Source organism: Phocoena phocoena, chromosome 9 (genome assembly GCF_963924675.1).
Source record: "Phocoena phocoena chromosome 9, mPhoPho1.1, whole genome shotgun sequence".
Taxonomy (NCBI): Eukaryota; Metazoa; Chordata; class Mammalia; order Artiodactyla; family Phocoenidae; genus Phocoena; species Phocoena phocoena.
Window position 1 is genome coordinate 81,884,119 of NC_089227.1, and position 13,628 is coordinate 81,897,746.

The 13,628-nt window shown below is 53.2% G+C and overlaps 1 protein-coding gene across 1 annotated transcript; it reads right to left on the reverse strand.

The window, feature by feature from the left end:
* Window positions 1-3,071: 3,071 nt before the first annotated feature.
* PAX4 (paired box 4) lies at window positions 3,072-13,255 on the reverse strand. The gene is given in 11 exon segments (XM_065883576.1): window positions 3,072-3,160; window positions 3,163-3,183; window positions 3,724-3,865; window positions 4,134-4,189; window positions 4,596-4,665; window positions 5,027-5,109; window positions 5,298-5,423; window positions 5,972-6,047; window positions 6,375-6,590; window positions 6,872-7,002; window positions 13,231-13,255. Coding segments are annotated over 11 exon segments (1,035 nt in total).
* Between the last annotated feature and the right edge of the window lie 373 nt (window positions 13,256-13,628).

The window sequence follows — 13,628 nt, forward strand, 5'->3', positions numbered from 1 at the left end:
CAGCCTTGCCCTGAAGGATTCAGAAACCAGATATGACTAGATGTTCTTTTGGCTTAGAACAAGGGAAGGATTATTAATGGTCATAACAGCTTATGCCTCTATAGCCCACCCTCCCTCCAAAGCTTACCAACCATCCCACCTTACCATTCCCTTTGATCCAATCAGTTGGACACAACAGGTACTTTCCCCATCACTGCCTACCTCACTGTTTACAGGGAGCTGAAGTGATTTGCCCATGACTGGGACCTCTGACACAATTCTTCAATTACAGTAGACCCTAACGTCTATGGCTCTTTCCATCAAAAGTTTCCAAAATGACTGTCATTCTTGCACTGTCTTCATAACTTTGGCTTTTATTTACCTACCGTCTACCCTATTAATGTCTTTCTTGACATACACTCTTAAGTACCTTTATCTTAAAAGGGATATTTTGATCAGTATCATAAAATGGAAGACCAGAATCACTTGCCATGAATAGAAAGTGACCATGAAAAGAAATACAATGAAAACAAAGTGATGTTTCAAATCTTAGTTAGATTTCCCTTCCTTGACCAAGGCTCAGAGACGCCCTTTCCCTCTGTTAAAAAAGTAGATTAGCAACTGTTACAGAGGGGCTAAAGCGTAGGACCAAAATGAAAATTTTCTCTTTGACACAATCAGAATTGAAAGGGCGTGGAAAAGGGAAAATTTTTCTCATTGTTAACCCAATATTATATAAAGCGGCATCCAGACAGTTCCTAAAAGTTTCTCAAATACCAGTGATACCTGACCCCTATTGCATCATCCCATAATCAGTGCCTGGTTTATAAGTCCACTGAGTAGAGAACCTGAAACCGGAACATGAGAGAGATTCTGTTTGGATAGAGGAAAATGATGTCAAGTTTCTGCAAGTATGTTTCTCCTCAAGAATATGAACGAATTTTGTAAACATTTTAATCCAATTTAAAAAGGTTGCAAACTCTAGAGACCAGGGCATCTCCTTTCCTGCAGAACATTAAGAACAGGCCAAAGATGTGGAGTGGAATATAGTCTTCAGAGATAAGACGCTGGGGGTCATTTAGTGGAGAACCCCTTCCTCAGTTTTCCATAAATACATCTACACACTGAGATGCACGGGCATGCATGTGCCCGGGGACACACACACACAGGTATGCCCTGCTCCCCGAAAGTGGTCATCCATCCTCCACTTGAATGGTGCTCAGCCACGGAGCCTCGGATGACAGCTGCTTCCATTGCTGAGGTCAGTTTTGTTGCTGAAGTGAAGGGCATATTCTCAGCTGTACTGTGAATGCTGTCACCCCACAAAACCTCGTCCATTTCCTTGAGCGGTCTGTCCAGCAGGGTCCCCAGCTTGAAGGGAGAGAAGGCAGGGCGGGGCAGGCTTCACTGGATTACCCTCGGAATTTCATTCTAGAGCTGTGTTGTCCCATAGAACTTTCTGTGCTGATGGAAATGTTCTATAAAATTTACTGTCCAATACAGTAACCTCGGGCACATGTGACTGCTGGGCATTTGATTTGGGGCTAGTGTGACTGAGGAGCTGAATTATTTGTTTTATTTCATTTTAATTGCACTTTAATAGCCATATGTGGTCGGTGGCTATTTACTGAGCCCCACAGCTCTAGAGTATTTGATGATAAAGAGACTTCCTGAAGGACAACTTCTGCACTTGTACCTGTCACAGATGGGAGTAAACAAACATGCCCCCAGTGCCCCCGCTACCCTGCTTTGCACCATCATCATTCCATCCCCTGCTCTTCAAAAAGGAAAGAATTTGGAGGGATGAGCCCATCCCCCATTCCAAATATCTCCTCTGTCCCCCTTTCCCCCCATAGCCCTCTTTTTCCCTACATCCCAGGGCTTCCCAGGAGGAGCCTAGTGATTTCTCTGCAGGGAGACAAAATTGAGATGAGTTGGAACTTACAGCCAAGAAGAAGCAAGCAAACATGCCCCAGGAGCACATATAAAGGGATGAGCAGAATTTAAAAAGGGTCATTTCCACTCTGTGTGCTGTTGTGCAAAAAATATATATATACATATGCAATTAAGGAGTTCATGTCTCTCTTCTTTTTTTTTTGCGGTACGCGGGCCTCTCACTGTTGTGGCCTCTCTCGTTGCGGAGCACAGGCTCCAGACGCACAGGCCCAGCCGCTCCGCGGCATGTGGGATCTTCCCGGACCGGGGCACGAACCCATGTCCCCTGCATAGGCAGGCGGACTCTCAACCACTGCGCCACCTGGGAAGCCCCATGTCTCTCTTCTTAGATTAAGAAATTCTTATACATTTTCTTAGATGTGGTCATGGTGTTGTGGTTATGTAAGAAAATTTCCCTTATTTTTTGGAGATGCATGCTGGAGGACTCAGGGGTGACGTGCCACGAGGTACTATCAGTATGTGTTATGTGTGCATACATGTGGGTATATGAGCACCCAAACACCAAGATAGATACATCTCTACATACATATGTAGATATATATATACGTAGATAAATACAAAGATTAGATAGATTGGATAGATAATAGCTAGATACCTAGTTATATAGACACATAAATATATTAGATGATAACTAGATAGTTACATAGATAACTAAATTAGATAGATAGATGGCAAACTTTTTTTTTTTTTTTTTGGCTGTGCTGGATCTTCATTGCTGCGTGCGGGCTTTCTCTAGTTGCAGCGAGCAGGGGTTACTCTTCGTTGCGGTGTGCAGGCTTCTCATTGTGGTGGCTTCTCTTGTTGCAGAGCATGGGCTCTAGGTGCGTGGGCTTCAGTAGTTGTGGCGCTCAGGCTCAGTAGTTGTGGCTCGTGGGCTCTAAAGCACAGGCTCAGTAGTTGTGGTGCACGGGCTTAGTTACTCCGCGCACGTGGGATCTTCCTGGACCAGGGCTCGAACCCATGTCCCCTCCATTGGCAGGCGGATTCTTAACCACTGCGCCACCAGGGAAGCCCGATGGCAAACTTTATAATTGTTAAATATAGGGGTGGGATTATGAGTGCTCATGAGAAAAACATGATGAACAGAACTACTGCTAATTTAAAAGATGTTTTTATCACTGCCAACTGGAAGCGTCTTAAGGCCAGTGTGAGAAGTGGGTGGGCACGGCTTCTGCAATCAGGTGACACAGAAGAAGGGCAAGGTCCACAGATGAGGAGGAGACATAGGAAGGAGGAAGGAGCGATGCTCTGCTTGGGCAGGCAGTATCAGATCCTTCCCATCCCATCTCCTTTCCACTCTGGACCGCCTCCCTCATCCCAGGCCTCGAAGTGGGGAGCCAGGCCAGAGCAAGACCTGATGGGTACCAAGACTGGTGATGGGGGCAGAGGAAGGAACGGCAAGGATGGCAAAACAGGAGTGAATCCAGGGAGCTCGGCTGTGGGGGGCAAGTAGCCTGTAGGGATGAAGAGAGGGTGAGCTTGGGCTCGCTGCTGCCACCCCACCCCTCAAAGTCACTGATGGGGAGAGGGGCGGACATCAGTTCTCTACACTGGATATATACACACTTGAATCTCCATCCCAGCCCCTTTGCCCGCTCTGACCGTCAATGATAGTATAGACTCGGGGGTGCTAGTCTCCCCAACTTTATGGGCCATGCAAAGAATGAGGAAAACTGTATTGAGGTTCCTTTGATGACCCCGACTGGGGATCCATGCCCTCCGGCGGGTCAAGGAGTCAGTTAGCCTTCCCTACACCCTGCAGGAGTGAGGCCTGGCCTGGATTCTCACCCCAGCAGGGCTTGAGACAGGCTTGTGGTGGAGTGTCACTCAGACATCTGTCTGACGCTGTCCCCCAGAACCGCGGATAGCTGGAGGCAGCCAAGGATGCCAGGGCAGGTAGGACCGCTGTGGACACACTGCCGGGGGGTTGCTAGAAAAAGCAAGAGGAAACCCTCAGCTGCCAGTGATGCCTCCTGTTTAGCACAACTGGGACCCCAGGGCTGCACGACCCCACCCCACCCCCAGGGCTGTATCCTGAACAACTTCAGAGGGAGCCATTCACATGGTAAACTCTGAGGATGGCACTTTCTAGAAACATGTACTGTGAGGGCCCAGGGGAGTCATGCATTCTAGCTCAGGCACCCACTGGGAACGGGACAAGCAGTGATCCCTTCAGTCTTCCCCCTCTTCCTGGATACCTGTGCAGAGACGGTCCCTGGGGAGGCACTTGGTACAGTCAGGTCCTGGGAAGCACCTACAAGGTAAGGGTGGATGCACCAGAGGGAGGAACAGGGGTCTGGGGAGCAGGGAGTGGAGGTGAGAGGCAGGGAGGTTCTAGGAAAGGCAATGACTTCGCGCGGGGGGGGGGGGGGGGGGGTGGGGGGTGGGGGTGGAAATGGATGCTACAGCCCCAAACTGCCCTCCTTCCGAAGGCGGGGTGTTGGGAGACTGGGGAAGAAGGATTAAATCCCAGGGATGGTAAAGTGGGGGCAGTGCAGCCCTGAAGAGCAGGGATTGTGTATGTCCAGCAACTAACACAGGGTCTGGTGCATGGGAGGTGCCGAGTAATGTTTGGTGGTTGCATGGATGGATGGAGGGATGGATGGGAAGGAAGGGAGGAAAGAAGGGTAGGTGAGTGGATGGATGGGCAGAGAAATCACCTGGAAACCGCATTTCCCCCTTGAGCTTCTCTTGTCGGCGCCATTTGGCTCTTCGGTTGGAAAACCAGATCTGAGGAGGGCAGAAACGATGCAGCTGGCTGTGCGCTCCAAGGCCCAGCACCTACTGCTCTCACCACGTGCTCCTGACCTGGACTCGGAGTGCAGACCCTTCCTCAGCCCTGCCGTCCCCCCTTGCTGCTCTGGCCTGGGCTCTCTGTCCCCTTCCTCAGTGCTAAGGCGTGGAGCGGCCGTGGAGGAGAAAGCTCAGCAGAAGCGCAACAGGGAGGAGCCTGTCTCCTTCCTGCTCCGAACAAGCCCGTCTCCGCCTCTGGCCGCCTTCTCTACGTTACCGTCACCGGAAGCGGAAGCCTGCGCGGCCCAGACGCTCTGTCCTTGTGGTGTGTGCGCGCTGTGTGGCAGAGCTCACTCACCCTCACCGTGTCTTCAGGCAGAGAGGTGGCAGCAGCCAGCTTCCCGCGGGCCACTGAGTCAGGGTACTGCCCACGCTGGAACTCTGCAGAGATGGAGGCTCACACAGCAAGGGCGCGGGGAGAGGAGCAAGGCCCCACTCCCCGCCTGTGCCAGCCCTGAACTGCCCTACTCCCCGACGCAGGGGCATCCACAGCCTCCAGCTCTCAGCCTCGGCCCGCAGGCCTCTGGGCCGTTGCCTCCGTGGCCCACCGTCCGCCCCAGCTCTGGCACCTTTCTCCAGCGCCTCAGCTTGGCCTGGGGAGAAGATCGTCCGATTCCGGTGGCCTGTCCCTGGGTGGGGACCCCGGGGCGCCTCGGAGCCACTAGGTGGCGTTGGAGGAACTGGAGCCAAAACAGCTGCAAAGGGAGACAGTGGCTGGTGCGGGTCTGTGATGGTGATTCCTCTGGTCGAATGGAGTCCCCACGTCCCTGGTGCTGTAGGCAGGGCACAATGCAGGGTGAGAGCAGAGCCGCGCCGCTGGGGCATCCACAGTTACTCGGGGGTCGCCGCAGGGGCACTGGGTGGGAGGGTTCGCAGCCATGGTGGGAGCATGCTTAGCATGTGGGGGGAGACAGCTGCAAGGATGGGCCAGGCTTGCCTGATCCCACAGCACCTCAAAAATGCTCTGAGTCCTGTCTCCTCGGCAGATCCTGTGAACTTAGAGACCTAGGGAGCTGCGCTCCGTTCCAGGACCTGCCAACAACTAGCTGGTGACCTTGGGTAAGTTACTTCCCTTCCTCTGAGCCTCCATTTTCTCCTGCTAGGAGAGAATAAGACCCCTTGTGAGGCCCACGTTATTGTCTTGTTGTGAGGGTGATCCAAGAAAGAACAAGAAAGGAATCTGAGGACTGTAAAATGCTTAGGTTTGGCTCTGAACCTCCCTGGAGGCAGCTCCAAGACCCACCTGGCAACCTGAGCTGTGCCCCGGGGAATCTCTGGTCCTCCTGTATCGCCCGCAGGACTCGGTTGATGGAGGAGACCTGAGGATGTGGGGTGATGAGTGGGGAAATGGTGCCCAGCCCAGGTTGCATCCTGAGGATGTTTCCCCAGTATCCTTTCTCTCCTCTGTCCCGGCCCACACATCGTTCCCAAGGGCAGCCTCCTTTCAGCCCCACGCTTTCTTCTTCTCACCTGTCTCACCACCACCTCTTTTCAGAAGAGAAACTTTTGGGTCAGAAGAGAGCCCAGAAGCCCCGCCCCCCAGCCTGGGAGGCCCCACTGCCAAGTAAGAAAGGATCTTCTTCTGCCTCCCCAGACAACCAGTCTGGCAGCCGCAGTTCCGGTTCTGGGGAGGGGAGGGCACTTACACTGGGGGTCTTGTCCTGGGTGCAAAGCCCTTCAGCGCAGAGCTGGCGTTGGATCTCCCAGGCGAAGAGGGCTGGGCACTCACCCTTCAGCTGGGCGATTCGAGCCACCACAGGTGGTGTGGCCAGGCGCGGCTTGCTTCCCCCAATCCCCTTGGGCTCCAAGACACCTGTGCGGTAGTAACGCCCTAGGATCTTGCTCACACAGCCATTAGATACCTGGGTCAGGTGAGAAGCAGGGACAGGTGAGGCATGTGGGCAGAGGGGAGTGTCCCTGGGACAGAAGGAAGCTACAAGGCAAAGTGGGACTGACTGAATCAGGCCCCAGAGTCGAGTCTAGCCTCACCTTTGGAACCCTGAAGCTCCCTATCCCAGCTCTCAAGGAGGCAGCCCAAGCCCCAAGGGCCCTCCGAGTCTGCAACAGCCCCAGACTTGCCTTCAAGGGGCCGCTTCTCCCTGCTGCTTGTGCGCATCACTGGGTGAAGATCCCAGCACACTACCTTAAGGCTCCGTGAGATGTCACAGGGCCGCATCCCGCTGACGGCCAGCCGCGCGATCTGCTGTCGGGTGTCCAGGGGCAGAGGCCGACCATTCACAAAGAGCCCCCCCAGCTGATTCACACTGCTGATCCCTGGGCAGGAGAAGGAGCATCGTACCCGAAGTCTCCCCTCTCCCCAGCCCACCTGCAGCGTGCAGGACCCTCCTGGGAGAGGGTTACTCAGGCCCCGCTAGCCTGGCTTGCCACCACAGAGAAAATCCTCTCTCCAGGGGACTGCCCCCCTTCTGCTCCCAGGGTCCCCCAGACATGCCACTTTCTTTGGGAGCTGGCTCATGTGTGAGTCTTTGCTCCTTGGCCACATGCACTGGCCCTCATTGTCTGAGGGAAGCAGGGTGGAGCGGGGAGGGAGTGACTGGGAGGGGCTCCCCCAGAACGCTGGCTGAGGGCACATGAACCCACGTGGATGGAAGCGGAGCCCGGAGCCATTCCCGCCCTCCTATGCTACCCTGTTCTTCCCACTTCTCCTGGGCATCTCACCGTCCTGCAGCATGCTCCAGGCTGGGCCTCCTCACAGAAGGGCAGGAACTGGGAAGACTGGGGAGCGGAGTTCCTCCTGGGAGCTCCTTTTTCGTTCTTGAGGCTGGACCTGCTATAATTGAGAGTTCCTTGGGCAGAATCTCTTGCTTAGAATGGCCTTGGGGTGTTTTGTGATAGAGGATAAGGTTTCTAAAGTTTGCCAGTAGATTGGCTACGAAACTTCAATTTCTCTTTACTAAACCTTTGGATTAAAACATCACAGAGCCAGCAGAGGACTGGATCTTTCTGGATGTCCTGATAAGGGCCTGGGAGGGTGGAAGGGCTCTCCTTCTCACATGTTCCATACAAGAGGTCAGGTAAAAATGGATGATGCTTTCCCGTTTCCAAATGGACCACTGTCGCCTCTGACCACTCAAAAGCCTTATCAGCCACCAGGTGATACACTTGGTACCAAGTCCTGCCTCCTAAGCTCTGGATGCTATGCCCAGCCAGAGAGGGCACCAGGGACCAAAGATCTCCATCTCCCTGGTCTGAGGCGGGGACCAGGTTCAAGGCTTTGCCTTTACTCTCATGCAGGTCCTGATGTTATGTTCTCCAAACCACCAGCCAGAAAGCTTCCTTCAGAGCACCTCATGGGAGGGTCTTGCTCTGGTTTTTGATACTCTCCAAGAAGGTCTGAGGAAACACCAGGGCTCAGCTCTACCCCCAGGCATTGAGGCTTGGGTCCCACCCACTGGAAGTAGAGATGAACAAGCCTGAAGTCCTGGTTTCTCCCGGAAGACACCTCTCTTGACAGCTTCTAACCCGCTGGGGTTGCTGCTCCCTGTTAACTCTGGAGAGGTCTAGATCTCACACTTTCAGAGGCCGAGTCTCTGGGACCAGACACTCATTCTTGCAACTACCGTTTACCGAAGGCATGTCAAAGGGAGAGAGGGAGAAGCAGGAGAGAGCTGTCTCTGACCTGTATAGAAGCCAGTGCGAGCACGAGAGAGTCTCTTGGCAGCCCAGGACACAGGTCGTGGGCCACCATGTCCGTCTTGCTTTTATCTGCTAGTAATGGGAGTTGAAGCCGCCTCCTTTCATGCCTAGACCCCTGGCAGGGCTGGAGGTCCCTCCAGAGAATAGCTTATGCATAGAACTTTCCTGTAATAACCATGCCATCTTGGCTCAGTTAACTAATCTGCAATTATTTACTGAATAAGGTATTAATCGCGAGCACATAGCTGGTTGTTTAAGATGAAGGGAGTAAAAAGAATAGGGACAAGGTTTGCGCCCTCCAAGGGGTTACAGTGCAACCAGGGAGAGGGGACGAGCGCGAAGGAAACAACAATGAACTCACAAAGACTATGGCAGCCAGAGCGACTTGATAAATTTCAGGAGATAAATCAGCTTTCACTCACTCCTCTCTAGACAGTTAGAGACACATTCCCCTGCATGCTCTCATCTTTCCAGAAAGTCAGGAAGGAAGGCAGAGGTTTCTCCAAAAAGAAAACTGAGGCAGAGATTGGGGCTCCCACAAATCAGGGGCCACCCAGGGAGTAAAGCTCAAGGAGGCTTAGAAGCCAGTCCCTCCTCAGAAGCTGCAGTTTCCAGCTTCTAATCCCGAGGCTCTCTTTCTCTGCCTCCACCCCTGCTGCCTCCAAAGCAACAGAGAGAGGAAAGTCAATCTGGGGATGTAAAGGCTATGCCGGGATAGCGGGGGCAGGTGGAAGCTCAGAAAATCAGCCGAACCCTGAATCCTTGATAGGACTGAGTCCCCCCTTGAGTGATCAGAGCTCAGAGGAGCTATGGGGTCTCAGGTTCAACATCCAAACCTAAATCATCTCCAAACCTAAAATCACCCCAACTCAAAACAGAAAGCCATCCCCGGTCACCGCACCACACATTTCCAACGTTCATATTAGCTTGTCTGATGAAAGAGCTGGTCCTCACAAGATGGGAGAGCAGGAGGGGGGGCTGAAGGGGCAGGAGGGTGGTGGCTGCAAAGACAAAGGACGAGAGAGGTTGGCTTGGCCACACAAAGACATGGAACCAGCATGAGAGGCGGAGCAGACAATGAGCCTGCAGTGAGCTACCTGTTTGGTGGGGGGCGGGGGGTCTCAGTCTCCTGGCCTGGGCTCCTGAGACCCCTGCAGGCTCCAGGGATGGTGGTGGTCTGGTCCTGCTAACAGCCTCCACTCTGCTCCTGCTTCAGTCCTGCCAGGGGGTCCAGAGCCACAGAAAGCCCGTGCTCAGGAGCAGAGGGCAGCCTTCTGGGAGCAGCCAGTGATGTCACAGGCCATGAGCAGAGGAGAGAGGAGGAGGGAGGTGTGCATGGGGCTGACTGACACCGGCCCTGAGTCAGGGCAAACCACAGCCAGTGACCCACTGTGTCCTTCCACTGGAAGTCCTCAGAGCCCACCTTGCGCCTACCTGCCACCCTGAAGCAGGTACAGAGCCAGTCTCATGCAGGCCCCCTGACTCCTGAGCACACCCACTTGGGGGCCAGTACTCCTGAAGGGAACAGGGAATAAGGAGGATGGGGAATTTCAGACTGTGTCCCCAAGGCTTTGAATGCACAGAAGCCCAAACATGAATTCCAGAACCACAGACACAGCTTCCCAGCCAGAATGCACTTCTGGGTTCCGGGTCAACTCCTGGGTCCTATGTGTATTGCTATAAAAGGTCAATGGGTATATAGACCAACACCTAAATACCGGCCAAGTTGGCTCATGGATCTCTGAGAGAATGCAGTGTGCATAGAGAGAGTATCACATAGCACCAGTTCTTCCCAAGAGTGTCCTCACCAATCCTTCGATTGGCTCCTTGACTGAGGTGATACCCAGGATGGGTTCTTGCCTGGAAACTGGGGGACCCTGGACTTCAGAACACTGGCAACAGGAGCGATGGAGGGAATGAGCCTCTGAAGGGAGTTAGGTTGCAGGTGGGGTGTTTATCCATTTCTCGTTTTATCAGGCTCCATTCTACGAGGGATTTGGTGCTTTTAGACTCTGAGCTATGAATGACACTCCTGTTCCTGCAGAGAATACCACAGATTATCTGGATTGTTGTTCAGGTGGGGGGGGGGGCAGTAGCTGGAAGGGAAACAAAGCCCCCAGCGCATGGAAGCTCTGTTGCCACCACGGTCTCGGGCAGACCCCTTGTGAAGGAGCCGGCATGGAAAGCTCTTTGGGTCCATCGCATACCCTGGAGTCTGTGAAACCCTCTCAGAAGTCAGGCTGAAAGTAAGCAGGGTGTGGTGCTCTAACACTAGACCCAGAGCGGGGAAAAATAGGTTTCAATGGTAAATGCTTTGGTTTGGGGGGCAGGGGTGTTGATGTTGTATGTTCAGCTTGATCCTAGGATTGGGAACTCTTATTCTCAAAGCAGGGCCAAATATATCACAGAAGTGGGTTTTCTACCTTCCCCTGACATGTACTGCCCTTCTCTTCCAGCCTCCTCCAGCATCCTCGGACTAGCTTGGAGCCCTCGGGGACAGGGGAGACTGCAGCAAGCAGTTTCAGCACCGGGGCAGGACAGCACGCGCTCCGGTGGCTGTAGAGGCCATTCACTCCCAGGGCAGCTGGGACTGCTGGTCCCTGGACTCTGCCGTGCCTGGGTGAGAGGAGTTCCCAAGGAAGGCCTGTGGTAGCTCTAATCTTACTCCTCCTTTCCTGCCTCATCCCTTCCTCTTGATTCGCCCCTGCATCTGGGGGCCAAAGGCTCCATGTCCAGACCCACTATTCCCATAGACAGCTGTGTGAGGGTGGCGATAGGGGTGTCAGGGGGAGAAGGGACGAGACCTGGCAGATGGTGGTGGCTGCGATTTCCCCCATAAACTACCTTCTCCCCCCACCTTTACAACACACTCTTGGGTCTGAACAAACAGAGGCTTTCGACCCAGAGGTGATGGGGGAGGGAAAAGAGAGGAAGGGCTGTGGCAGGGGGGCCTAGCCAGCCCAGAGGCTCAGCCACTCAGCCCTCTGCCCAACGCACCAGACTGTTTGAGAAGCAAATATCTGACTTCACTGGCTCTCTCAACCTACACACCCGCCCCCCAACCCCGGGCTTGGGGCTAATTGTCCCTCATTCACTGGGCCCAGGCCCCAGGCTGCCGCCAGCCCCTGCCATCTGCTGTCAATTATACATTAACTCAGAGGTCTTGCCACTCGCCAGCCAGCCTGTGCGCCCCTCTCCGGTCTGCCCATGGCCATTCCTGCTTGTCCCTCGCCCTGTTGTAGAGCCCTGACCGCTGGCTTCTTCTGCCCTGGGAGCCCCTGGTGTAAAGCCCTGTAGCTATGGGAAAAGATCTGTCCTCGGGAGAGGCCGCTGGAGTTCCCCTGCCCTTTTCAAGGGGCCAGCAGACAAGACAAGCCCGTGCGTAAAGCTGGAGAGGGCAGGGCGCAGCCGGAACAGAGACCGACGGCTTCCCTCTGACACCTCACCCCGGCCTTTGGGCACTCACTGGGGGTGGAAACGCCAGTTCCAGGCTGTTTCCGCCCCTCCCTGTGGCACCTCCCTGTAGGCTGTGGGGTTCTGGCTCCCATCTTCCCTCTCTCCAGCGAGCCCCATCTCCTGCCAGCCCTCAGCTTTCCAGAGCGCACTGGCCACCTCTCCTAAACCACTCGCTGGCAGCACGTGCCTCCGAGTTTAAAGTCATAGTCGTTTCCTGGCTACAAAAATGTGGGGTATCTTCAAGTTCCTTGGATATTCCTAAGCTTGGTGCTAAATCTGCAACTGCCCGCACCGCCAACCCTACTCTCCCAGCCCACACCTCGCTATAACACTTGCAAATCCCAGCGCTTTTCCGCTCAGCGTCTGAAACGCTGGCTACTCAGCTCCCTCCCTCTGAATGTGCCACAGAGAGAGTGAAGAGCACTTCCTCCCAACTGGGGACACAGAAAATGCCCCCCTCTTCCCTCTTTTTCAATACGGGCCCCTAACCTCTGAGCTCAACCCTCCCCTTGTTTCACCTAGGACCAGGCTTTGCCGGACGGGGTGGGGAGTCTTTATTCCCCTAGACAACCCCCAGCAGAGCTGGGGAGTTCAGGGGTTAGAGCCAAGGGCTCCAGGAGGCCAGGTGAGGAAGAGCCCAGCCCAAAGCTGCCAGGTCTGGCACTGTGCGCCTCAGACCTCAGTGGCCCATCACTTGTGGAGAGTGCATCCTTGGGTCCAAATGCACATCAGACCTGCCCAAGGGGAAGGGGCTGCATCCTGACTGGGGTTTTCAGACCCGCCTGGTGACCCAAAGTTCCATTTATTCCTTGGGGACAGCTAGCTCTGCGCTCTGCAAATTTTCCCCACTCCATCCCACCCAGTTTTGCATGAGGTGGAAGATCTGGGGAGGAAGATAGCATTCCATTTTTAAAATACATTTTATTTTAATAGGCTTTATATTTTAGGACAGTCTTAGATTTACAGAGAAATTTCAAAGATAATACAGAGAGTTCCCATACACCCTATACCCAGTTTCCCCTATTATGAACATCTTCATTAATTATAATTAATGAACCAAGATGGATATGCTATTAAGAACTCAAGTCCATACCTTATTCAGATTTCCTCAGCTTTCCCCTAACGTCCTCTTTCTGTTCCAGGACTCCATCCAGGACGCTACATTTAGTCACCAGGTATTGTGAGGCTCCTCTTGGCTGTGACAGTTTCTCAGATTTTTCTTGTTTTTGATAACGTATAAAATTTTGAGGAGTTGTAGAACATCCCTTAGTTTGGATTTGTCTGATGTTTTTCTCATGATCAGACCGGGCTTATGGGTTTTGAAGAAGAAGACCGAAAAAGGTAAAGTGCAGTCCTCATCATGTCACATCACACGTCAATGTGACTTACCTCTGTTGATGCTGACCTTGATCATCCGGTTGGGGTAGCGTTTATTGGGTTTCCCCACCGAAGTTAATCTTTTCCCTCTTTTCCATACGGTACTTTTCTGAAGGAAGTCCTATGTACAACTCACACTTAAGGAGTGGGGAGTTACGCTTCACCTGCTTGAGAGTGAAGTATCTACATTGATTTTGGATTTCTTCTGCTCAGGAGATTTTTTACTTCTCTCACACTTACTTGTTCAGTAATGTATGTCTGTCAATATGGACTACGGATACTTATTTTATTCTTTGGAATATTATTATCCAATATACTACATTTTTTGTTGCTCAAATCGTTCTAGCTTTGGCTATTGGGAGCTCTTTCAGTTGCCTCCTGTGTCCCTTTGACATACCCCCATTTTCATG